This window comes from Miscanthus floridulus, chromosome 14, assembly GCF_019320115.1.
Source record: "Miscanthus floridulus cultivar M001 chromosome 14, ASM1932011v1, whole genome shotgun sequence".
Lineage (NCBI taxonomy): Eukaryota > Viridiplantae > Streptophyta > Magnoliopsida > Poales > Poaceae > Miscanthus > Miscanthus floridulus.
The window spans coordinates 79,310,131-79,335,922 of record NC_089593.1 but is presented as its reverse complement, the minus strand read 5'-3'; the positions used below and the strand labels follow the sequence as shown (position 1 = coordinate 79,335,922).

At 41.5% G+C, this 25,792-nt stretch overlaps 2 protein-coding genes and 1 pseudogene across 2 annotated transcripts; 1 reads left to right on the top strand and 2 right to left on the bottom strand.

Annotated features, from left to right (window-relative positions):
• Positions 1-207: 207 nt before the first annotated feature.
• Positions 208-4,153, bottom strand: LOC136502805 (E3 ubiquitin-protein ligase MIEL1-like). Its single transcript, XM_066498045.1, has 12 exons — positions 3,898-4,153; positions 3,546-3,633; positions 2,776-2,820; positions 2,653-2,685; positions 2,493-2,570; positions 2,372-2,415; positions 2,253-2,293; positions 1,788-1,870; positions 1,630-1,721; positions 1,442-1,511; positions 1,044-1,082; positions 208-701 (listed from the first exon to the last, which is right to left on the bottom strand). The coding sequence occupies exons 1-12, from the start codon at positions 4,140-4,142 to the stop codon at positions 537-539; spliced, it is 1,023 nt and encodes a 340-aa protein (XP_066354142.1). The 5' UTR covers positions 4,143-4,153; the 3' UTR covers positions 208-536.
• Positions 4,154-5,963: 1,810 nt separating this feature from the next.
• Positions 5,964-8,879, bottom strand: LOC136503840 (conserved oligomeric Golgi complex subunit 8-like; annotated as a pseudogene).
• A 973-nt stretch (positions 8,880-9,852) lies between these two features.
• On the top strand, positions 9,853-12,892 carry LOC136505734 (rRNA-processing protein FYV7-like). Its single transcript, XM_066500875.1, has 3 exons — positions 9,853-10,117; positions 12,102-12,208; positions 12,337-12,892. The coding sequence occupies exons 1-3, from the start codon at positions 9,874-9,876 to the stop codon at positions 12,613-12,615; spliced, it is 630 nt and encodes a 209-aa protein (XP_066356972.1). The 5' UTR covers positions 9,853-9,873; the 3' UTR covers positions 12,616-12,892.
• Positions 12,893-25,792: the final 12,900 nt, after the last annotated feature.

The window sequence follows — 25,792 nt, the reverse complement described above, 5'->3', positions numbered from 1 at the left end:
CACCTATCATCGACTGTGGTGATTTTTCACAGCTTGCCATCAATAAATACTTCTATTATTATATTTTACTCATTCATTGCAAGTGCGTAATGCCATTACAATTTCACCACACTTTGCGGTCCCTGACGGATCATCAGAAAACACAAACACAACATATAGCGGGCAATTCAGAAACAGTTCAGCACAAGCACACAAACAGACCAGGCATCAGTCAGGGGTACCCCGTACCCATCTTCTGCTATATAGCTTACAGTAAGTATGCGATTCATAACATGCTGGGTTTTCACCCACGGTGATACAATCACGGCTGGCTGCGACCAAGATTCAACAAACATCTACGCTGGTCATGTGGGTTAACCCAGCTATGCCCAAGCTGGAATTTCCCCCGACAGCCAAGACTCATGGAATGAGTTGAATCTCGTCAAAACAAGGGCTAATAAACGGCTGGGAGTCTTCAAGTTTTCCAGGCACGCAAGCCGCGAAACAATGTTCCTTCTTCACTTCTTCTATCATATTGGTTCTGGCACTGGTTTTCTCTACATGTTGTCCGATGAGTCTGTCGAAGGTGAGCTGCTTCCCGATGAATCTGCAGGGCGCGATGTTGATCGAGTGTTGTACGAGCTGCAGTGGCTGCACTTGTGGCCAATCACATGAAAGTTCACCTCTGAGACCTTGTTGCAGTCGTTGCAAAGCACCCAAATCTGCCATTTTTTCACACATAGGACAAAAGCTTTAGTTACATCAAATGAACCAGCATGGCTATATTATCTTTGGATCTATTCAAATGGCTAGCCAAAATAGAACAGAACGTCAATATAAGGGAGCTCCCTCCTTTAGGATGGTTATTATTCCACTAGCATAGATGATTCATCAGTATAAGACTGCAGAGAGGTTTTCTAGGTAGGTTATGAAAAATGCCAATCGGTGAAGGTTTCTAATTTACATACCAATAACTAAGTTATGAAATTATTATCCTTGGGTTAATGTACTAAGCTAGCTGGGAGTTGGGCTGCATAGGTATGCCAGAAAGAAATAAAGAATACCTTGTACCGATATACAGGAGGCATGATTGTTGCTTCGATCTACAAAATGACAAGGAACTAACCATCAGTCATTCAGCAAGCACCAGGAAGCACCGTAATATAGTTGCCCAGAACAAAAAAAAAATCAGCACACAATTGACCCTTTTCTTATCCAACCAAATGCTATTACTAATTTTACTATATCATCTCATCTGGAAGGAATGTCTCCTGATTGCTGAAAAGTTTTGTTTTTCTGGCATAGCTTCCAAATTATTTCCGGTAATAGACTGGAACACACATCCTAGATTCTGAATCTTAAGTTACTACCAAAGACTGTTTCTCTGTCATTTCACAAAAATAAAAAAGACTGTTTCTCTGTCAGTATACAAGCTGCTATCATCGGAAAAGAAATATAGTACCTCTTGATCCAACATTTCCCAATGGCGTGTCAAGTCAAGAGCTGTTTTAGAGCATATTGGACAAGTGTATCTGTACAATCAAATGCCGATAGAAGTTACCATAAACAAAACTGTCTCAGAGAGTATGTTCAAAGAACGAAAATGAAGTATCAATATAATTCTATATTAACAAAGGTGTAGAGATTTACTTGTTATGCTCCACCATCTCTTCAAAACATGTCAAGTGCATTGTGTGTCCACAGTTAAGAACTCTTGTTCCTTGTAATGAATCAAATAGATACTGCAGAAATAGTTCCGGTTATAATATCTAGATAGCTTCAGAAGCAGCGCAAGCTATCGATGTTACCTCATAACAGATTGGGCAATTCTGCCTCATTGAGTTCTCCACACATTGATGGTTATCACACAGTACAACAGAATAGCAAGACCCTGTGCATTGCAGAAAAGGAACAGGAAGAAATAGAACATGTAAGCATTAACACACAAAGAATAGACACATGCAGAGTTTTACCAGTGAACATAAAATTTATAATATTGTTTCTTTGTTGCTGAATTTCAATCGCCCTAGATGGTGAATATTAATTTATACTGATACAATCTGCAGACTTCAACTTGGGGGCATGAAAATTTTTCATTAGAGACAAACAGGTGACATAATTTGGACTTCAATTATTTCACTGTTGTGTATGTAAGAACATTCAACTCAAAATCACCACTGTTTTGTATGGAAAAACATTGAATCACCACTGTGGAGTATGGAAGAACATTCAACTCAAAATCACATATTCAAATTGGTTGAAGCAAAGCATACCACACTTTACACAGTGGAAGAAGTTTTCCTTGCCACCAACCCTGGTTGAATTGAGTGGACACATGATCAGAAATCAGCTTAATAATTTATATATTGGTGAAAGTTTCGGTTGTGCTCACCTGCATATGCCACAATCATTGCAATGGTACTGCCCTTTCTCTGTCTGTAAAAGAAGCAACATGCATCAGTTGGTATGAATGGTACAAAGCAAATACAAAAGCAATCAAACTTAAAACTTACATCATCATCATAAAATTTGCATGTATCACAGAAGTACTCTCCCATATTGACTCCACAGCTTATGCACACTTGTGACACCTAAACAGCAAAAATGAAGTTTCAGTTAAGCCCTTACGTGACATGAGCACTAAATAAAATTCTGCACCAGTTTAAGTCATACCTGCTGTTCTGTTTCACAGAGTAGGCAAACTACCTGCAGGAATGAACAGAGTTAATCTTCCACAAATGCTGAACATAGTAAAGTCAATTAATTGTAGAAACTAGAAAAACATGGAAGACTTACTTTTTTAACATCCTGACGACATATTGTATGCCGATCTCTGGAAGCCTACAGTGAAGAAAGAACCAATACAATTCAGATTTTTTTTTTAAGAAAAAGAAGGGCTCTAGCAATAGCTGTTCTTTGCATATAGTGCCAAAATCAGACGATTCAATTTTAGAAGGCACAGTTTCATACACCCATTATGTTTCATTGCTCCAAAAATGACTGAAGGAACAATTTAAGAAATCTACTATCAAGTTCCCATTCCAGAGTGCCAAAACCAGACGGTTCCATTTTAGAAGGCACAATTTCGTACACCCATTATGTTTCACTGCTCCAAAAATGACTAAAGGCACAATTTTAGAAATCTACTATCAAGTTCCCATTCCAGGAACCACATATTCATAAATGTAATCTGCTAAGGAGATTGTTCCTTATTTCGCAATTTATTGCATGAACACTACTTCTATACACAGCAAGATTACTGCCACTGAATTCCATATTTTGATTCATCATGTACAGAATTTAACCAAAATGAACACAGTCAATATCTAAGACTAACAAAAGTATACAGCCAAACTACTGACCTTTCAGGTCACAAAATGTAATAAGTATGCCTATACCGTCCCCTTGGTGCAAACAAAAATGCATGCCAGTGTGCTAGCTAATTGGCAAGCACGCCAAAAGGTTCCCGAGTAGGCAAGCTCGCTAAGTTATACAGTACTGTTCTACTTACGAAAGAGCCGCACAACACTGATCTCTGCGAAAAGGAAAAGGGGACACCAGCTCACCGTAGCCTCGTTGTGGCAGTGGCGGCAGGGGAACACTTGGTTGCAGCACGGCGCCACGATCTTGCACCTCCGCCGGTAATGCTCGCACCTGCGGCAACGAGCAAATCTCTGGCGTGAGCGGATTATTAAGCACAGCGGAGCTAGGCCACCTTGGATCGGGAAACCAAAGGACGAGAACGAGCAAAATCAGGCAGCCACATGAAAACGAACACTGAGAGCATAGCAAATCAACCAGTCACGTGGCGCAGAGCGAGCGATTCAGCACCGGAAGGAGCGAATCGAGATTCCGTCGTCGGAAGCAAGGGAGCACGAATAAGGAAGGATTCAATTCAAGGCGCGCGCGGTCGCTCACCCGTGCTCCATCTTGCCCGCGTCGCGGCGGTCCACCGCCTCCCCGTCGTTATCGCCGAGGAACTGCGCTCCCCCCATCCCCGGCGGCGGCGGCGACGGCGGAGAGGAGGGTGGCAGGGATGTAAATAGCGACGGCGAGCAGGGGCCTCCAGGTAAAATGCCGTGATAAAGGGAGGGTGCGAGGCGCTGCTTTTCCTCTCCTTTTATTGGTCCATCCAGGATGAGTAAAAGCGACGTCATGGACATGGACTCATCGAGCCTCGAGCTGGGCCCCACCGCTTTGATTGCTAACTGTGCCCGACTGCCCGTCTTCCGATCTCATTTTTGCAGCGGAGAAATTAGGGGGTGTTCGGACGCGGTAATCAAAGGTCTGACGTGTTCGATACTATTAAAAAAAATAAATTATATAATCGGTACTTTACTAGACGAATTTTTTAATCCTAATTAATTCATCATTAGTATATATTTACTGTAGCAAACATTGTTAAATCATAGACTAATTAGGCTTAAAAGATTCGTCTTACAAATTAGTCACAAACTATGTAATTAATTTCGTAATTTGTCTATATTTAATACTCCATGCATATGTTCAAACATTCGATGAGACAACGACTAATATTATTACATGAAAAAATGGATTAAAGAACATTGTAAAGTGTTTACGATTAGTAAATCCTGCAACTTTTCCTTTCAGCCTTCGTGTTTGTTGTTGATTCGTTGGTGCTGGGAAGAAGATAAAATAGGATAAGGAGATGAGATGCACAACAAATCACCGGCCTAGTCATCATCGCCACATCTTTTGGCTTCCTCCTCCAGCTGCTGTTTTTTATACTCCATTTGATACTTTCCTTGCACCCTCTTTTTCTACTCAATTTAGGCCCTGATCGACTGCAGTGCAATCATGGACTCATGGTGGAACAGCTGCAGCTGTATCTAAACTGTTTAGAGCCAGTATAATAGTAGGCCATAAGCCGACTAAATGCTAAGGTGAGGAGAGAGAGGAGAACCGGGCTGTAAGCTTATGGTCGGTTTGGACACAAGAACCAAAATAGTCTGTGAGAGAGACAAGTGGACCATGTATTAACTGTAAAGAGCTAACTACTATATAAATGGGCTGAGAGAAGGCTGTAAAAAACCTTACAGCCAGCAAGCCAGCTATATTATTAGCCTTGCTCTTAGCACTGCATGGCTGCAGCAGGGTAGTGGTGCTGTGGCCTGGGCCTTGTTTAGTTGGCGAAATTTTTTGAGAAATGGTACTGTAGCATTTTCGTTGTTATTTAGCAATTAGTGTCCAATCATAGTCTAATTAGACTTAAAAGATTCGTCTCATAAATTTCGTCTAAACTGTATAATTAGTTTTATTTTTTATTTATATTTAATGCTTAATGCATGCGTCTAAAGATTCGATGTGACGAAAAATCTTAAAAAAATTTACAAAATTTTGCGAACTAAACAGCACCTGGTCTCATGTCTGCAGCAGCTACAGCCTAATGACTGCAGCCGATCAGGCTATTAATCCAGATTAGACCGGATGAAACCAGATAGAGAAAAATATTAATATTGTTAGTTCTGTCGATGATATCTCCAGGGATGAATTTATAAATAAATCAGATCTTCGATTTTAGAAAGTGTCTAGTCAACCATGCGGTGAACATGGTTTGTACGATCGTCGCTCTGTTTGTTTGGGCTTGTTTGGCTTATAAGCCAAGGCTGAAAGTACTGTTGGCTGATTTGGCGTGAGAGAAAAATACTGTTCGGCTGATAAGCCATGTCTTATAAGTCAAATACGACCAAGCGAACAGGCGGCATATAATAATGGCCCCGTTCGCTGGTCTGAAACTTGGCTGAAACTGGCTGAAAAACACTGTTCCGGCTGAATTGTTGTGAGAGAAAAACACTGTTCCGGCTAAAAAAAAGAAGCCGAACAAGCCGAATATGAGGTAAGCCGAACAGGGATTATTATCCAGGTTGGACACACTCACTCTGCAACATCTAGGTATCGGCTATAACAATGAGCAGCTAAATATTTTATGGCTCTGAGATCAATGTTGCCTCATTCAGGTCGCATCATCGGCCAAAACATGCCACACAATAAGGATATGCAACCTGATAAATGGAAAGTTAAGATGTCAACTCTCCCTATGTCGAAACAATGAGTGTTTACTGTTTACACAATTAGGCTTGATGGGTAAGACTCTGAGCCATTCAGTTTTGTTTCATGCGTACTGTAACAAGTTATGTTCTATTTCCAGATTCAAAACCACTGATCTATCATGGAGAAACTAAACAAACCTCGATAAATGCCTGGCAGAGTAAAAGGAAAAGAGCGGACTCATTGCCACAAAGCATCCTCCGCATGGCGTTGTATCTAACTAGAGAGTTGGAGAATTGCTTGTAGTCCCTGGAACACCTCCTGGGCAAGGATGAGTTTCAAGCTCAATGGCACACACGGTCTTAGCTCATTCATTGCTGCTAAAATACCTGCAGACAAGAGTTTCAAAACATGACGTGTCAACATGCACACACACCAGTTAACCACAAGTTTTGTTCAAGTAGAGTGACAGAAGCAAAATACTAAGAATGATTGAGCAGAACTTACCATTAACAAACACTGCAAGAGGTGGATGCTCATTAAAACAGAAGGTGGAGTCACATCATCAGAAGTCTCATCCACAACTCCATTTGCTACAAAGCCAACAGATGGCATCACAACCCAACGGTGTGAATCCGAAACGACCTAGCTTGGTAGAAGGTATTACAATGTCAGTAAGATGTTATACCAATAACGTTGTAAGACAGAGTCAAAAGAACTAGAAAGTTGGTTGAAAAGCTCAAACAGCACGGTAAACTGAATCCAGTTTATGTTGCAGTATTTCAACATCCATAATGGTTGCAGAAAACTGCATCAGCTGAAAATTTCATCCACCGAATTCTCATTCTTTGAGAATAAATTTAGAACTGCACTGCCAAATGCCGATAACAGCATCAATAGTATCGCATTTAGGGTCACTAACAAAATTATATAATTTAAACACCAATTCCTTTTCAAAGATTGGTGGAAGGAGGCCATGGAAATCTAATCCGACTAAACCAAGACCCATTGCACAATACTTCAACATGGAAGTGTATCAAATTTATGAATGAAACCAGACATCGCTGCTAAATCTTGTATGAAACCACAATCGAGATAGAAAAAGGATCAGAAGCCATTCAACCGTTCCTTACCATGCATTATTCAACAATGCTGGACAAAGACCCACCTTCTGTTCTGTTTGGTATCATAATTTGAAGAGTGGTGAGGTGATTACTAACTTGTTGCATTGCCCAGCTGAAAAGCAAGCCACCGTCATAGTTCTTGTCATTTCCAGATTTATCATTGTTAAATATTGCTCGATATTGATTAACAACATCAAATAGATGTACATGTGGCAAGTCACCATGCCTTTGAGGTAATCATAAACATTCCTTTAGTACAGATCTTCAAGGATCCCTGAAAGCTAAACCTTCCCTGCACCTCAGGAACTAGAAATTATATCAGAGTTAAGATGAAGATGCTCAAATCATATTGTCCAAAACATTTGACTGCACGATGTAAGAAAGTAGGAAGAGAAATATCATTACAAAAAATTCTGCATTGCCATTACGGAGAACTCATGAGCACTACTGCAAATCAAATATACTTGGAGACGTAGCAGAACTCACACCATTATAAATTGAACCCCAAAAAACGCAAAAGCAGAATGTCTCTTGAAGCCTACTCACACAGAGAAAATTACATGAAAAAAATTCAGAATACCTGTAAGCGCAATTCTGACACACTGAAAACTCCAAATCAACACAGATGTGCTACAACACGGAGGCACTCAGGTAACTGTAGAAAATGAAATTGCTACGTTAGGTACATTTGTGCTCAAGATGGATAAGTCAAGCAATTTGGGGGTGAGACGAGAGTATTGGATATAACAAAGAACTAAGCTACACACATAACATAATCTCTACAATGCAAAATGGTCATAAATAACCCTTATTACACTGGCATCTTCACCTGAATATTTGATCGAAGTTTCTGGAGAAGCTGTGAAATTAATGATTGTACTGCTTGACTTCAGCAGCTAATCCTGGGATAACAGATAAACTTCAATCGGAAAAAGTACTCCCTCCATTCCAAATTATAAGTCGCTTTGACTTTTTTGTTTCATCCATTTTGCTACGTATCTAGACATGTTATTATATCTAGATGCATAGCAAAATGGATGTACCAAAAAAGTCAAAGTGACTTATAATTTGGAACGGAGGGAGTAAATGATTAATATAAAAGCAAATGTCAAGATCTGCGATAGCAATCATGTTACACAACTTACTCGGGATGCAATTTCGAGGTTTTGCTTTAAAAAGCTTCTAGATCAAGTGCTTTATCATAGTTACCATTCCACACCTACAAGCATAAGCTTACTGATTACCATGCATAATTCAGCAACAATACAACAGCTAAAAAAACTATGGATTACTGAAAAGTAAATGAGTATATCAATAACAAACAACTGAAACAAGAACTAAAGAGACAAGGGAATGGTAAGATAAAATGCATACGTGTCCATCAATTGTGGGATTTCAAGAAAGTCAAGCAATGTAATATGGTTGGCTAGTAATGTTTGATTTAGCTTCCTCTCCTCCAAAATTTACTGTGCAGACTTAACAAACTCAGTGCAGCAAGATGTTAAGTTTGGTATCTCTATCGACAATGGTGCATAAAAAAACATGATTAAACATTTCACATCATTCCTTCCGATGAAGCGTGAATCACAGAAATATATAATGATAGAATACCACATAGAAAGAAAAAAAGGCAGGATAATAATAAACACGTAATCGATTTCACCCTGTACCTTCCAGTATTGCTAGACTGAAATCAAGCAATCATCAAGGCTTTCACAAACTCCAATGTTATATTGTTATCGAGAAAAATAAACCTTGTTTCAGCATGTAAACATAATATGGATGTTTTGACAATTTAATACAGTATCTATCCAACAAATATCTGTGATGGGTAAAACCTTTAGATTTGTACTGATCCTTTCATGAAATTTGTTTAAACATATTATTGGCCATACCAGGTGCTAAAGATCATCTAATTGACATCCTACTGTTTTAAGGGTATTTCTGTTCTGATACACATATGTGAAGATACTGATATTGTATGTTTTCACCAATAATTTGGCGAACTATATGAGCCCTTTCCTTTCCTTTTAGTTACACAAAAGTGGTTCCGCTAGACTCATATTTTGATCTACATCTATATGATCATGATATTGTGATCAATAACAATACATTGCAAAATTCAACTAAAAAATAACTAAATTGCTAGCAGAATTGCATTTCCACTTGAGAGGCAACAACGTCTCTGGGGTCATGCAACAATAACAAGATCTACTTGCTACTACTAGCATAAAGCAGTATTGTTCAATCCCTCCACCAGCATTCATCCGATCAGTTGATTTTGCATATGACTGCGCAAGACCTACTCACTTATCCACATGGAGCAACAACTTCTAGGGGGCAGACAGTAGAAGCAACGAAAGTGGACAGTGATAAGGGAAATAGAGAGGGAAAGGGAAATGGAACAGAGGAGCTCGGTTCATACATATCCGTCCGATCCCATTCCATCGGAAGGGGACGTGACCGTGGCCGGGATCAGAGCTCCGGCGCTGACCTCGCCCCGATGCCACGCGTCGCGAACTGCGCCGCCACCACGCCGCCTGCTCCTAGGCGAGCGCGGCAAGTGCGGTGTGGTGCGCCGCCGCCGAGGCCCAGATCTCTGAACGCTCGGACCCATAGAAGGGACGGCCCAACTATTCGGCCTAAATAGCTCAAAGCCCACTTTCCGACCCAAAGGGCCCAAGATCTGCCAAGAAAACAAGTGGAAGCCGACGGGCTCCATCAAGCTTGGGCTCCAGAACGCCGACGCCTCTAGGGTTTCATGCACGCGCAGATGAAGCTGCAGCCACCACACACTCGCGGCGGCGGCGGCGACGCGCCGGCCGGCGAAAGCGGAAGCGGAAGCGGCGGAGGGTTCAAGAAGGGGAAGGGGAAAGGGAGGTGGGGCGGTGGGAGTCGGAGGCGGAACGAGCAGCGGCTGGGCGTCGGCGGCGGCGGGGCGCTCTCCCTCGCCGCCTTCGCCAGCGCCAAGTCCCGGAACACCGGCTACAACCCGGCCCTCATCAGTGAGTATCACCACCTTCCTGAGCTTGCTGGCCGCAGTTTGGAGCGTGGATTAGCTAGCTAGCAACCGCTGCTGTGTGCACTTGGGTCTGCTTTTTTTTTTCCTGGTAAACTTGCTACCATGGATCATTGCATTGACTTCCTGAGTAATAAATCATAGCTGACAATTAATCAGCTGGTGTCGGTGAGGCATTCGGTTCAATTTACTTGAAATCATATAATTCACTTCTGAGATTTAGAGGAATTTGAGAATGATAATATACTCGCAGCTGACAATTAATCTGCTCGTGAGAATGATAATATGCCCGCAGCTGACAATTAATCTGCTCTTACGGCGAGGCATTTGGCTGAATTTACTTGAACTCGTATCATTCATGCTGAGGTTTAGATAGATTCGAGAATATTGGTACACATGGTCACACATTCTTCCTTTGTTAATGTAGTTCTTTTGTTATAATTTAGACAACTGAATGATGCATGAGAGATTAGATAGACCAAATAAGTTCTCATCGAAACCTCATTTTATGGGCTCTAGTTTCATGTACTCAACGGTTCCAATTGAATCCGAATCCATACTTGGATCACTTTACCTTGTGGAGGAAGAAATGCATTCCAATTTCGCTATGGAGCATTGCAAAACTTATGTCCATATTACAACAACAACAACAAAGCCTTTAAGTCCCAAACAAGTTGGGGTAGGCTAAAAACTTATGTCCATATTAAAAGGAGAAAAATTCTCTACCCAGAAATTCCATCCGTGAGCCCAACTACCCGCTCGCCCAAGCCGCGCATAGAGTCGAGGACATATTTGGCAATCTGATCGCAGCTACTGTTGCCTCCATAAGGTGCGTGCCGTGGCGGACTGGCTGTTGCAGATGTGAACGGTGCGAACAACCTGTGGCGCCAGCGGGTCAAAGTCGGTGGGGGCGTGGAGTGTGCAGTCGCCATGCAAAAGTTCCAGGAAGAGGTTCACCAGGGTCTTAGATCCCGTGTGGTGGCCTAGAAGTAGAGTGCCTGGGATGGATGTGGCCAGAGTTACTCTGGAGTCCAGCAGTGGGCGCTAGGGTGATGGTGGCTGCATCAGCGTGGGGACATAGTCCCCTCTGGTCGCTGCCGCGCACACTGGAACACCTCTCCACTGGAGAGCCGCTGCGCATTGGAGCTCACAAGCTGTGTCGTCCTCTCTAATGGCGCATCTTCGACTACGGGAGAGAGAGGGAGGGAGGGAGAGGGAGAGGGAAAGGCTCGGCCAAGTCCATGGCACATGCGCCGACACGAGAAGAGATAAGGATGGAGAGCATCTGTAGTTTTTATTCCAAGGAGCAGTGGAGAAGGCAAACCACGTGTCAGATAGAGAGGACGCAGTGTGGGTTAGTGGGTATTCATAATTATCTCATAGTTTCATGTGCAAAGGATACAAAGAGTTTGTAGTACTGGCAAAATGCCTCTTTGGGTATTCTTGCCTTTTCTCATCATCGGGGGAATCGGTTGCACCAATGTGGAATTAGCTTAAAACATGTTGCGGGTCCTACTCATCTCTAATTTGTTGCGGGTCCTACTCATCTCTAACTTGTTTGAGAGTTACCTCTAGACTTTTCTTTTATATCAGATATCCAATTATTACCAGATTATAATTGCAAGGTACAACATATTTGGAAAGGTGCAGTTTTGTATCTCCTCTGTTGAAGTCTATACTATATTTTACATACAATATATAAATTGAGGTTTATTGGGTTAGAGCTATGTAATTATATTTTTCCAGGTGCATCGCACGGACACATTTTGCTAGTAAAGATTAAAGGATAGAGAGAGCAGTCGTGGCTATTTAATGGTTAAGTAGACAAACCTCAATAGTCAATACTTGGAAGTGTTAAATACACACATACCTGTTTTCAAAAGTTCTCTGTCAAATTATTTGAGTTCCTGCCAGTACTATTTTAATAGGTTTCCAAATATATTCATGAAACCATTGCTCTATATTTGCAGAGAAGCAAAGGGAATTCTACAAGAATGCTAAATTAATTAGCAAGTACAAAAAGACAAAGAAGCAACAAAGTCAGTCAAGCAACCATCCAGAAATTCCAATCCATGAGGTAATTCTGCTTACAGTGATAGGAGTTAGACCAAAATGGAGAACATTTTAGGGTGGAAGTTCGAAACAGCACAATTGTTCTGGATCTTCAGAGACAAATACAACTCATTTTTATGTGATTCCTTGCAGGATGGTGGTGACACTGCCCAAGATGTGCCAAAGCCATATCATAAAGGCAAGAAGCGTACTCCGCATAGTTTGAAGGAAGAGTATGAGAAAAAACGTTCAGAGGATGAGAAGGCTAAGAAAGAACGGGATGCAATAATTCTGGCGAAGAGGGAACACCAGGAGAAGTCTGAGGCAAAGCGGAAAGAACTGAGGGAGAAGATGTTCAAGAAGACAAGGTCTGGACAACCTGTGATGAGATACCGGATCGAGCATCTCTTAGAGGCTGCACTGAGCAAATAACACGATACCACCATCGCCTTTCGAGACCAAAGCGTGCTAGCAAATTTTGTAGTTCCGTGCAACCATTTGTTTGTTGTAACCGACTTTTGTGGCTTCATCATTGTATATATCTTTTGGATTTGATCATCTCACTCCGGAGTTCTCTGCTGTTGGTACCGTGCGCTTCCATTTTTGCAAGTGATGTAATGGCCTTGTTCGGCTTATAATTCGCACTATTTAGCTTGTTTTTTTTAGCCAGAACAATATTTTTCTCCCACAACAATTCAGCTAGAACAATGTTTTTTAGCTAATTCAGTCAAGTTTCAGCAAGCCGAACGGGTCAGTATGATGTGAGGAGACCTGGACTGCTCAAAACAAATAATCGTTGATTCCATTAACTAACAGTTTTAAGCTTGTTGAGCAAATGGGCTTCTGATTTTGCTGATATCCCATGTCTTTCTTTGTCAGGAAAGTACAAATCCAACTACCATTTTCTTCATAATATAGCCTAACCGCCATTCAGATAGTAGACATTAGCAGAATTGAGCCATTTGTTGACATAAATAACGAATGCTAGTTGTCGTAGTAAAATTCTGCAGTACTTTTCGCTTGAACTTCAACGGTATTTTTTCTCGAGCGAACAATGTTTTTCTCTCACGCCAAATCGCATAAGCTAAATTCCAGCGAAACGTCAGAGGCAGCCAGCCTCGTGTTCCGCATTGGCACGGTGGGGCTGTCGCTGGCGTCCGCGATCGTGACGGCCGCCTCGACGCAGTGCGTGTACCGGGACAACGGCGTCCCCGCTGGCATCATCATTCATCTCCCGTACGTCGTTGCAACTTGTCTCAAAACATCTTGCACAGGAGCGGGAACAATTAATACGGCGGTACATCGTTCCAAACGCAGGCGCCTGTGTACCTGCTGCGCTCATCAAGTCCGCAATTGGGTGAGTTTTATACACAATGAACCTTGGGCACAAGGCTTCGCCCCCAACAGTGAGCTTTTTTCATGATTTGGCTACCTCAAACAGGGCTTTCGATTATCGAGCGAGTTACGTCTAGCACACAGGGAGGCAATGATGCTCCACCATGGAGCCGTCATCCCATCATGTTCGCAAGTACTCGTCCGTTTATAATTAGAAAAAAGAATACGTACAATAGAAAATAATACAATTCTAAGGTAGTACCAAGTTAGATTGTATTAAATTTGACTAACTATATATAAAAAAATATTAATATTTATATTACCACATAAGTATCATGGGATGTATTTTTCACACTATATATGTGTTTGGGGTCATAAACATTAATAGTTTTCTTTATATATTTGGTCAAACTTTAAATATGTTAAGGAGAACATACTTAGGATTGTATTTTTTTAATCGAGAAGTTTTTTTTTTTGACAAAAAATAGTACGTGGCTCCTCGTTAGGTACACGTCTCGGTCGGGACGTCGTCGCAGCCCTCAAAGACCTCTCTATCTTTGCACCCTCTGACCGTGGCACCATGTCGCTTCTCACGCAAGTAGTGGGGTCACGCTCCTGGCTCCTGCCGAGTGATGATCATCATAGGTCAAGGGTCTCCTTCTCCACTTGCTTTTTCGGATTGGGAAAATCCCTCTCACGTCTTTATTATGATGACGATCGTTACTGACACAGTTTAAATAATTGAATAGCTAATACTATCTCCTTCCCGCAAAAAAAATGTAATGCTAGTTCTATCTCTAGTCAATTGTCTAAAATTTGACCAAAACTATAAAATAGTATCAAGGGACATTGAATTTATATTTATGCAAATTTATTCTACAATGATTTGATGATATTTAGGGTCTGTTTGATAGAGATCCACCAGCTCCACATCCACCTAGAGCTTTGTTACACGTACGATAACATTTTTATTTTAAGGTCTTTATCATCGTATGTGTAATTTTAATCCAAGGTCTTTGTTACCGTATCTTTTATATATGTGCCCTAAATATTTCTAATAATTTTTAAGTTTTTTTTTGTAATCATAAACTAGCTAGTACTTTTTGAACATTTCCGACAGACCTTTATTGATAATTCCAATTCAAATCCTTGTTTGGGTATATCTACTCATCATCAAATTAATACAAGAAAGAGAATGAAGCCCGGAAACCATGTGCTCGTATTAACTATAAGATAGACTTGGTCTCAAGTTAAAAAACAATTTGTTCTCCAAAGAAAGAGATTGCACTACTCCATAACACGTTATCACTAGCAGAGAGTCACTACTAATTGTGCTAGAGCCGGCAGCGATTACTTGTCACTCATGGGTCGTAAGCCTAGGAACCACAAAATTGGCAGGACGTTATTTATCTGACAATGATGGCACCTATCACTGGTAGAGAACAGAGCTTTACTCCCGGTGGGGAACCTCCTCTAGTCCTAGTTCCCCACCCAGGAGCAAGCATCCGGGACTAAAGGGGTCCTTTAGTCCCGGGTCAGGAACTGGGACTAAAGGAGGACCTTTAGTCCCGGTTCGTATTACCAACCGGGACTAAAGGTGCCTCCTGACATGCCACGATGGCCGGCACCTTTAGTCCCGGTTAGTAATACGAACCGGGACTAAAGGTTTTATTCCTTTTTTATTTTCTTTTCAAAATAGGTTTTCGAAGTCGTATTGTACGCTGCTAATTATACATTTATACGCGCGTATAGTATGTTTCGGTTCAAGCACAATAAACGTATTAAATCACACAATTCAAGCATAGAAAATATATATATATATATGCATGCATACATCATATATATATTTACATGCATGCATGCATATGTGTATTTTACATTATATTATTTCATGTGCATATATTACAAAAAGATTGCATTACAGTTGTTGTGATATAACATGTTTTCTCTCATCCTCTAGCTTGGCTTCCATGGCAGTGTTGGGTCGAAGTAGAACTCGCTCTTGGAATCGATGACCTGCTCATTAAAAAATCCGGCTATAGACTCTTGAATTGCTTTGATTTGGTCTTGCCGTATGACCTTTTCCTCCAACCATCGAGTCTACGGGTTTGAATTAAAGAAAAATAAATTAATATATGTACATATATATATATATAAAGACATAGTAACACAATCAATAATAATAATTAAATGAATATATAGTGTATTTTTAACGTACTTTGAGTCTCTCTGTAGGAGTTCTTTGGGAGACCACCTTGATAAACTTGCAAACATAGTAACCACAGTAGTTGTTCCCCTGTTCCTGCCTCAGACACCACTTTACGAGAAAAAGATATGTCATCCAATCTGGTGATCCGGTGAAAGCTATATGTTTAATTAATAAAGATGATGCGATTCAGGGGACTTACTTTCAAAGGGATTACATTCAGTGGCGCTTTGCATTTTTCCATGTGTTGCTTCTCAATAAAGGTTTTCCAAACACTGCCCAATAAAAAAATTGCCACGTCATCAGATATAGTTAATCATCATGTTTGTGTGTATATATAGCTGCTAGAGATCCCAAAATTACCTCTAGATAATATCTATCATATCTTGGTAGTCTTGTTGTGGTTTTCTCATCGAGTCATAGATTATCAAGTGACTTTTCACCAGATCGATGTCCATCAATATTCAGTGATTGCTGCATGTGTTTATAGGATATAACGCACAACACTCATTAATTAACTAGAATCAACATATGAGCCATTAAGGATGATCGACATTATTAACACTCACTTGAAGTTATAGGGAAAGAGTATATCCTTCTTGTAGCGTTGGTTCACTAAGAAGTTCATGAGATTACTCTCTGACTCAGACTTCCAATTAGTCTTTGGAGTAATTGGGTCTTTGAATACTATATGTGGATCAACAAAACCAATTTTATTGCAGCCTTCCTTTCTGAGCTCTGTCATTGTAAATCTACATATATATATAGTACTTGTTAGGATAATTTATATGCATATACACACATATGATGAGTTTAATAATAGATCAAAAGAATTATTACTTACAGGCAATAGCAGCTAATGATAACTTTGTCCAGAGAGGTCAGGTGGCATAGTTGATGAAATTCTGCAAAGTCAACATACATAACATCATCGCCACGGAACCAATGTTCGTCTCTAATTCTGACACCAACGCAGAAGTCTCCACCGGTAGATGCCTGCATGTACCACTTGTTTAGCAGGTACATTTACGTCCCCAGATCATATAAGGCTTGAGGGTTGTATAGACTCTGGCCTAGTATAAATTTTTTCTTCCAAATATCAACCTCCGCCGCACTCTCAATGTTTCCGTCACCAAACATCTGGTAAAGGTCGAGACCAGTCTCATCAATAAATTCACCAAGGTGATCCAAATCGACATCCGGAGGTATGTTTGCCTGATGCATTAATCCTAAATTCGAACTATATTCATTACCAACAACTAGCGGGGGGACTGATTGGTGCGCTTGTTGTCCGAGTTGGGCAACTCCTTTCCCTGCCCACTTCTTTTTCTGTGCCGCCTCAATTGACTTGGTGAGAGTGCGGTCATAGTCCGATAACGTTGATTTGGACGGCTTACGAGATTCCCGCTGTTGTTGCTGGTAAGAAGCCACCCTTTTTCTTAGAATATCTGGAGCTACGAAGAAGTACGGTTTCTCCGGGTTTCTCCTTGCTTCTTGATTCTTTTTAAGTTTGTCATAGAATCTAGACATATCTTTTTTATATGCATCAGTTCCTTCTTCCTTCTCTTCAGATATTATTTTGGGAATAGCCCTTGGTTTCACAGTGGCTTTCTTTGCAGGCGGGGACTGGTTCTTCGTTTGAGGGGCTGGCCTCTTGCTAGGCTTCTTGGTAGGCGGGGGCGGGGGAGGCGTTGGAGACCTCCTTGGAGGTGTTGGCAGCGGCGTTGGAGACCTCCTTGGAGGTGGCGGCTGCGGCGTTGGAGACCTCCTTGGAGATGGTGTGGATGCAGCCTCGCCTTCCAACACAATGTCATCGTACAGAGCACTATGATGATCTAGCGATTGAACAATTGGATTTAGGTTGGGGGAGGATCTGCTACAAAAAAAGGAATGACATATTATTATGAGCAGATTGTTAATTATTTAAGCCAATACAAATTAATGATGTAGTGTTTTCATCCACACGTACCTATGGTGAGGTAGTTCAGGAGGAGGTGGAGCCGACATCCCTGGAATGATGATGTAGCGCTTGCGCCATAGAATGAATGTCTTCTCCGCTTCTCCTAGAGTCTTCTCGCCATCACCTCTAGGAATGTCAAGAGGCAAATCACTAAAACCTTTTTCAGCTTTATCTACTGAGATGGTAGCATATCCTTCTTGGATTATATTCCCATGAATCCTTGGTGTCTTGGTTCGGTCGATAGGATTAACAAGACCGATAGCCACCTTGATTGTGGAATTCCCCTTCGGAATGTGTAGCTCACACGTTGTACAAGGTTCAGTGACGTCATCCACAGGGAAGCGTAGTCCTGTGTCCCCTTGATTTGGTATCTCCGTGGAAGCGCAGCTGCTTTTCAACTGAACAGATTAGCTAATATTGATTTCTGGCTCTGATGTCTGCTTGCTTGCACTCACTGCTATTTGCACTTGCCTTCTGATTTCCTCCTGCATTCTCGCTTCAAGGTTTTTTTCCCACTCCTGTGCTTCACGCGCCGCTTCCTCCAACCTCTGGAGCCGCTGTGCCTCTTCTTCCTTCTTTCTCTGGCGGCTTCTGTAGGAAGGTCTGTCCTGAGGGAATCCATGCTCCCACGAGACACTTCCTTTGCCTCTAGTTTGGCCACCATGTTCAATAGTCCCAATGGCGTATGTCAGCTCATCCTTCTCTCTGTTGGGCCTGAACGCACCACTAGCAGTAGCTCTCTGAGCATAAAATAATCTTTCTGCTGCTTCTTGCAGTCTTGTGCCATAAACGCACTTCCCTATCTCCTGGTCTAGTGTTCCCCCATGAGCGAAAAACCAATTCTTTGCACGTTCTCCCCACTCGAGTGATTCTAGTCTGATACCCTTGGCAAGAAGGTCTGCTTCCATTTTGTTCCACTTCTTAATGGCAGTCGGGTAGCCACCTGATCCCAAGTTATGGTGGTATGTCTTCTGTTGGGCATTACGTTGGTTCTTTATCACCTGACTCACACCCTCTTCCGAAGTCTTGTACTGTACAAACTCATCCCAATAGGGCCTCTGCTTTGAGATCGGGCCTGGGACAGTAAAATCTGGTGCTATGTTCTTCTTGACATACGTCGTGTATAGGTGTTTCTTCCAAGTCTGAAACTGGGTGGCCATCTTCTTCATTACCCAATCCCTAACTCGCTCCTTCAATTCATCACCATCTATTATATCATCATAACCATCTGTTTGGAGCGTGAAATGTACCAAGACATCTTTCCAAATTAACGTCTTGTCACGATTGGAGACAAAACTGATATGAGGAGCATTGGTCTTCTTCTTCCATTCACGGGTACTAATTGGGAGCCGGTCCCGTACAAGGTAACCACAGTGGTGCACAAATTTCATTTTATTTGCCCCCCCCCCCCGGTTCTCCTGTATCCACATTGAACTCCGAGATGATGAAGCGGCCCTCCAATGGCTTTTTGGGACCTCGAACATTTTTACTCTTCGTTGTAGTTGTTGATGTCGATCCAGAGGGCTACAAAACATAAACATTATTTTTAATGTCATGAGCACACATAAGACATATGATAATATATATAGCTAATAATAAAAAATATATACTTGGCCAATATGTTGTTGCTCATTTTGTTCAAGAGCTAAGTACTGACTCCCGTCATCTGCATCCTCTTGCACGTTATTTTTAGCACCATCATCGCCGGCAACTTGAGTGCCAGTGTTGATCAAATTCATCATCAACTCCTCCTCATCCATGTTTCTCGGGTCGGCCATCTAGCTTCAAAAAACAAAACCAATATATAGTACGTCAAATCTTTGCTTACATGCGTAAAATCTACGAACAATATGCATTATTAAATCTTGCCCCTCGGTCACGGACACAATTCGCCACACTAGGGCGAACTGCGTCGGTACTAGGGCGAATTAGGGCTATACATAAATGGCCGAGGGCGAATTGCGTCGGTGACTAGGGCGAACCACGTCGGTGACATCAACAGCGCGGTTCACCCTAGTGTGATTGTTTAGCATTAACGATAATGATAATATGAATGTTGATCAACTAGGCCACGAGAGAGGGCGGTGTGACAAGAGTGGCGGTGCTCCACTCCGCCGTATATATGTCTGTACACATGGGTGAACGAGGGCGGCGGTGCCATGTGAACCATGTAGTCATTCATCATATGAGAAAATTCTATGCTGATAATGTAAGTATAAGTCATTATGAAATGTAAGTATATGTGTCTTATTGCTAATATAACCATTACTATTTCCGAAATGATAAGAATTTATTTTCTTCTTCTACAGGCACAGTACTTCGTCTCTGATGCTATGATATAAAGTTTGAAGATAGTCTTCCCGGAAAAAATATGTAATGCTCATATTACTTTAGCAACATTAATATATTATATCTGTATATTCAAAGTTCACAAATGAAGAAACGTTGAAGTTTTCCTTCATTTTTATATGATATTTGCGTATATAAAGTCTAGGACATTTGTAATTTACTTTAGAACATCTATAAAAAACTTTTGGGCAGCAGAAAGATATAGAAAATATTTTTATCCAAATAGCCCTCTAATGATGATATAAAGAGTGAGCTTTACAAAAACTCTAGAAGATGGTCTAAGTTCCGCCTATAGAGCATCTACATGCGCCTCTAAAAGGCTCGATGTAATAGTGATATAAGGAACAAAAACTAGTGCAATTATTTAGGGGAAAATGAGAAACAATGTTGAAAAGGTCCCTCTATTGCAGAAAGACATTATTCATTGTAGTCTCTAGAGCGAAGGATGGCTAAATAGACGACCAATCGAACTAGAGTATTGTGCTGACCCCATCATCTCGGCTTGAGTAATCTCCTTTTTGGACTTTTCTTTCTTGTGGCCCAAATTGTCTGTAGCCATGCATGCAAGTCCAACCAAAACTGCTTACATCATCACATGTGATATTTTTTATAAACTAAAAAACGCTTAGTTTACAAACTGGGTATCCAAATTGAGTTCCTATTTGACCATTATATATCCTACAACAAATCCTTCAAAAAAAAAGACCCTACATGAATATATTTGGATAAAATTTCATTAACAAACATTGATCTATGAAGATAGAAAAAATTCTTCTATTGAGCAAAGGCAATGTTCTAGATTCATGAAACAATGTTCTACTTTCAAAAGAGAAATGTTTTTAGTTCAGGAGAACAAATTTCTACGTTTCAGATCTATTCGGTATCACAGGAAAATATAACATTTTTTGAAGTTTTTCGGCCACCGTCTGAGAATGTACAAAGAGAGGAACTGATCACCTCGAGCTCGGCAGTGGAGGGCCTCGGACGCGCGCGGAGGAGGGCGCGGTGGAGGGCCACGGGCGCGCGTGGAGGAGGGGCACGGGCGCGCGCGGTGGAGGCCGCACGAGGAAGAAGAGGGCGGCGGTGTCACGGAAGGCGAACCAACGGCGGCGCGAGGAAGAAGAGGGCGGCGGTGTTTGACGAGGAAGAAGATGAGCAGATCGATCTGCGCCAGGCGCAGGCGGTTATATACTAGAGAGAATTACTCCCGATGCCAGCCACCAACCGGGAGTAAAGGGTCTTTACTCCCAGTGCGAGTTACCAACCGGGAGTAAAGGTATACCTTTACTCCCGGTTGGTAACACGCACCGGGAGTAAAGGGTTTTTTTTGGCGAGCCACGAAACTGCAGCCCACCTTTACTCCCGGGTGGGCTTCCCACCCGGGAGTAAAGGTGGCCTGCAGTTTCGTTTCCCGCCTGTTTTAAGCAATAGTCTTGTTAAATACAGTAGAAATGCAATAGTTTTTGTTAAATACGTAGTAAATTAAATAAAAGGCATACAATTATTTTGTTAAAAATATGGATTTTCTTTTTCTTTATTGCACATAGGAAAAATCTATAACCTAACTTTTTTTATTTTTTGTTACAATTATAAAACATAATGTAACTAATATTTATTATTTCGTTAATGCAAAAATGTAGTGTTTAATTAAAATTGTTAAAACTATTGGTTTTGGACAGGAAATTTGTTTTCACATCATTTTAACGTTAATATTTTAATTTTTCATCACTCAATATCCTAATTTACCTTTTTGAGTGAGAAATCCCACCAAATCAAACATTGATTTAATTTGAAACATGACATAATAAACATCTGAATTCACAATTATTACATAATATCTCAAACACACACTACATTAAATCACTATATCATCAAGTGGGCACAGCAGTGAACTTCTTCTTTATGTATGTCCCTTGGTTATGATCGCGTCGTAACCATGGAGTGTCCTCATCATTTACCAAGATGCTAGGGTCTTTGTTCACTTTGAAGGGCAAAATTCGGTCATCCTTTTCATAATCTTATGACATGTCCGACTTGTCCTCAATTCCCACGATGACTCTTTTTCCTGAAAGAACTATGTGGCGCTTTGGCTCTTTGGTTGAGTCATTATCGTTTTTCCCTCTTTTTGGTTTGGTAGACATATCATTGACATAGAACACCTGATTCACATCCTTGGCAAGGATGAATGGTTCATCTTTGTACCCAATATTACTAAGGTCTACTGTTGTCATTCCATACTCGTTGTCTACTGTTACCCCGCCTCTAGTCACCTTGACCCATTAGCACTTGAACAATGGGATCTTCAAAGTAGGTGCATATTCTAGTTCCCATATTTCATCTATGCGTCCATAATATGTCTGCTTATTCCCATTCGGGCCTGTGGCATCTATGCGGACACCACTATTTTAGTTGGTACTCCTTTTATCTTGGGCTACTGTGCAGAATATGTTCCCATTTATCTCGTACCCTTTGTATGTGACGATATGCCATGATGGTTGCATAGCCAATAAATACAGTTGTTCATGGATGCTCTCATCGCCTTGACATTTTTTTTGCAACCAACCGCCGAAAGTTTCCATGTGCTTACGCTTAATCCAAGCTTCAGTCTTCCCTGAAAACTCGGATCGTAAAAGATCCTTGTGTGTCTCAATATATGGATCTACCAAAGAGGAGTTCTATAGAACTGTGTAGTGCGCTTTATTGAAATAATCATCATCCGTACCAATATTTGTTTTCCTCCCTAGTGTCCCCTTTCTGCTTAGTCTCCCCTTATGTCTCGATTCAGGAACACCAATCGAGTCAAGGTCGGGAATAAAGTCAACACATAACTCAATGACCTCTTCTGTTCCATAGCCCTTGGCGATGCTTCCTTCTGGGCGAGCACGGTTGTGAACATATTTCTTCAGGACTCCCATGAATCTCTCTAAGGGGAACATGTTGTGTAGGAACATAGGACCGAGAGTGAAAATCTCCTTGACTAGGTGAACTAGGAGGTGTGTCATAATATCAAAGAAGGAAGGAGGGAACACCAACTCAAAGCTGACGAGACATTGAACCACATCATTCTGTAGTTTAGCTAGATCAGTTGGATCAATTGCCTTCTGAGAAATTGCATTGAGGAATGCACATAACTTCACGGTGGCTAGACGTACATTTGGAGGTAGAATTCGTCTTAATGCAACTGGAAGTAATTGCGTCATGAGAACGTGACAGTCATGGGACTTTAAGTTACAGAATTTCTTCTCTGGCACATTTATAATACCCTTTATATTCGAGGAGAATCCAGATGGTACCTTGATGTTGTTTAAGCATTCAAACATGATTTCCTTCTCCTCTTTGCTTAGAGTGTAGCTAGCAGGACGTAAGTAATGCCGTCCATCATCTGTCTTCTCTGGATGCAGGTTGTCTCTTTCTCTCAAACAACGCAGGTCCTGTCGTGCTTCAAATGTGTCCTTAGGCTTTCCATACACACCCATAAAGCCTAGCAGGTTCACACAAAGATTCTTCGTCAGGTGCATCACGTCGATCGAGCTGCGGACCTCTAGGACTTGCCAATAGGGTAGGTCCCAAAATATGGACTTCTTCTTCCACATGGGTGCGTGACCGTTAGCGTCGTTCGGAACAGGTTGGCTTCCATGTCCTTTTCCAAAGACGACTTTCACATCATTAACCATATCGAGTACATCCTCACCGGTTCGGTTGCGAGGCTTGGTCAGGTGGTCTGCCTTCCCTTTAAAATGCTTGCCTTTCTTTCTTACGGGGTGATTTGCAGGAAGAAATCGACGATGGCCAAGGTACACGACCTTTCGACATTTTTTCAAGAATACACCTCTAATATCACTGAAGCAGTGTGTGCATGCATTATATCCCTTGTTTGACTGTCCTGAAAGATTACTTAGAGCAGGCCAATCATTGATTGTTACGAACAACAATGCTCGTAGATCAAAGTGTTCCTGTTTGTTCTCATCCCACACACGTACACCTTCTTTATTCCACAAAATGAGAAGTTCGTCAATAAGTGGTCTCAGGTACACATCGATGTCATTGCCAGGTTGCTTCGGGCCTTGGATGAGCACAGGCATCATAATGAACTTCCGCTTCATGCATAATCAAGGAGGAATGTTGTAGATACTTAGAGTAACAGGCCAAGTGCTATGACTACTGTTTTGCTCTCCAAAAGGATTGATACCATCTGTACTTAAAGCAAACCTTAAGTTTCTTGCGTCATTTGCAAACTCCGGGAATTCTCTGTCGATTGCTCTCCACTGGGACCCATTAGCAGGGTGTCTCAACATATTGTCTACCTTACGGTCTTCTTTGTGCCATCGCAACAATTTTGCATGTTCTTTGTTTCTGAACAGACGTTTCAAGCGTGGTATTATAGGAGCATACCACATAACCTTGGCAGGGATTTTCTTCCATGAACGTTCGCCCTCAACATCACCAGGGTCATCTCGCCTGATCTTATACCACGACGCATGGCATACCGGGCATGCATCCAATTTCTCGTACTCTTTGCCACGGTACAGGATGTAGTCATTAGGACATGCATGTATGTTCTCTATTTCTAGCCCCATAGGACAGACAACTTGTTTTGCTTCGTAGGTAGTGGCGGGCAATTCATTGTCCTTCGGAAGCATCTTCTTTTGGATTTTTAGTAACTCTTCAAATCCCTTATCAGATACACCATTCTTTGCCTTCCATTGCAACAATTCTAGTGTGGTTCCCAACTTTTTCTGCCCTGCATCACAAGTTGGGTACAACATTTTCTTGTGATCTTCTAGCATCCGCTCGAACTTGATCTTCTCCTTTTCACTTTCACATTCTCTTTGTGCATCACGAATGACCTGAGAAAGATCATCAGCCGGCTCATCTTCTGCGGCTACCTCTTCTTTAGCTTCTCCCATTGCAGTATCATTGAAGCACGCACAATCGGGAATAATATCATTGTCGTCCCATTGTTCTTCTTCACCTTCTTCCATTACAACACCGGTTTCTCCGTGCTTTGTCCAACAAATATAGTTTGGCATGAAACCTGACTTGAACAAGTGTGAATGAAGAGTCCTTGAGCAAGGATATTCCACCATATTCTTACATATGGCACATGGGCAGCACATGAAACCATCGCGTTTGTTTGCCTCGGCCGCACGTAACAAAGAATGCACGCCGTCAATGAACTCTTGGGAGCGGCGATCAGCATTATACATACAATGACGGCTCATCTGCATTACATGACATAAATACCATATTAAAACCTAGATCATAATTAATTATTTATACAACATGCGTGCCACCACAAAAGATACAAATTTATGAAAGCATCGCTACAATGTAGACAATCTCAACTACCACTAAAAGAACTAAAGCTAAAATACATTTCAGGAGCACAAGGATTTCGCGACCAATCTCAACTAAAACAGACAGATCCCCCAATTGTGCAACATCTTTGGGCTTCTTCGGATGGATCACTGCCTCATTAGCCACCGTATCTGCCTGTTGTGCAAGATATTTTTGCACGAGTTCAACATACTCTTCCTCCCAGTAGAAGCCTGAACATCGTCCACTGCCATCCCACTGAAATTAAAACAAAAAATTAGAACTTTAATCACAACCATCATGAAAATAGGTATAAACTAACCATAATCATTAAATATGATAAAATAACTCACATTGCGATCCGGACACTTGTAGAAGATACGATCCTTGTTGGGACCCTCCTTCTTCACTCGGTACTCCATCACAATCTTCGTCTCATCACG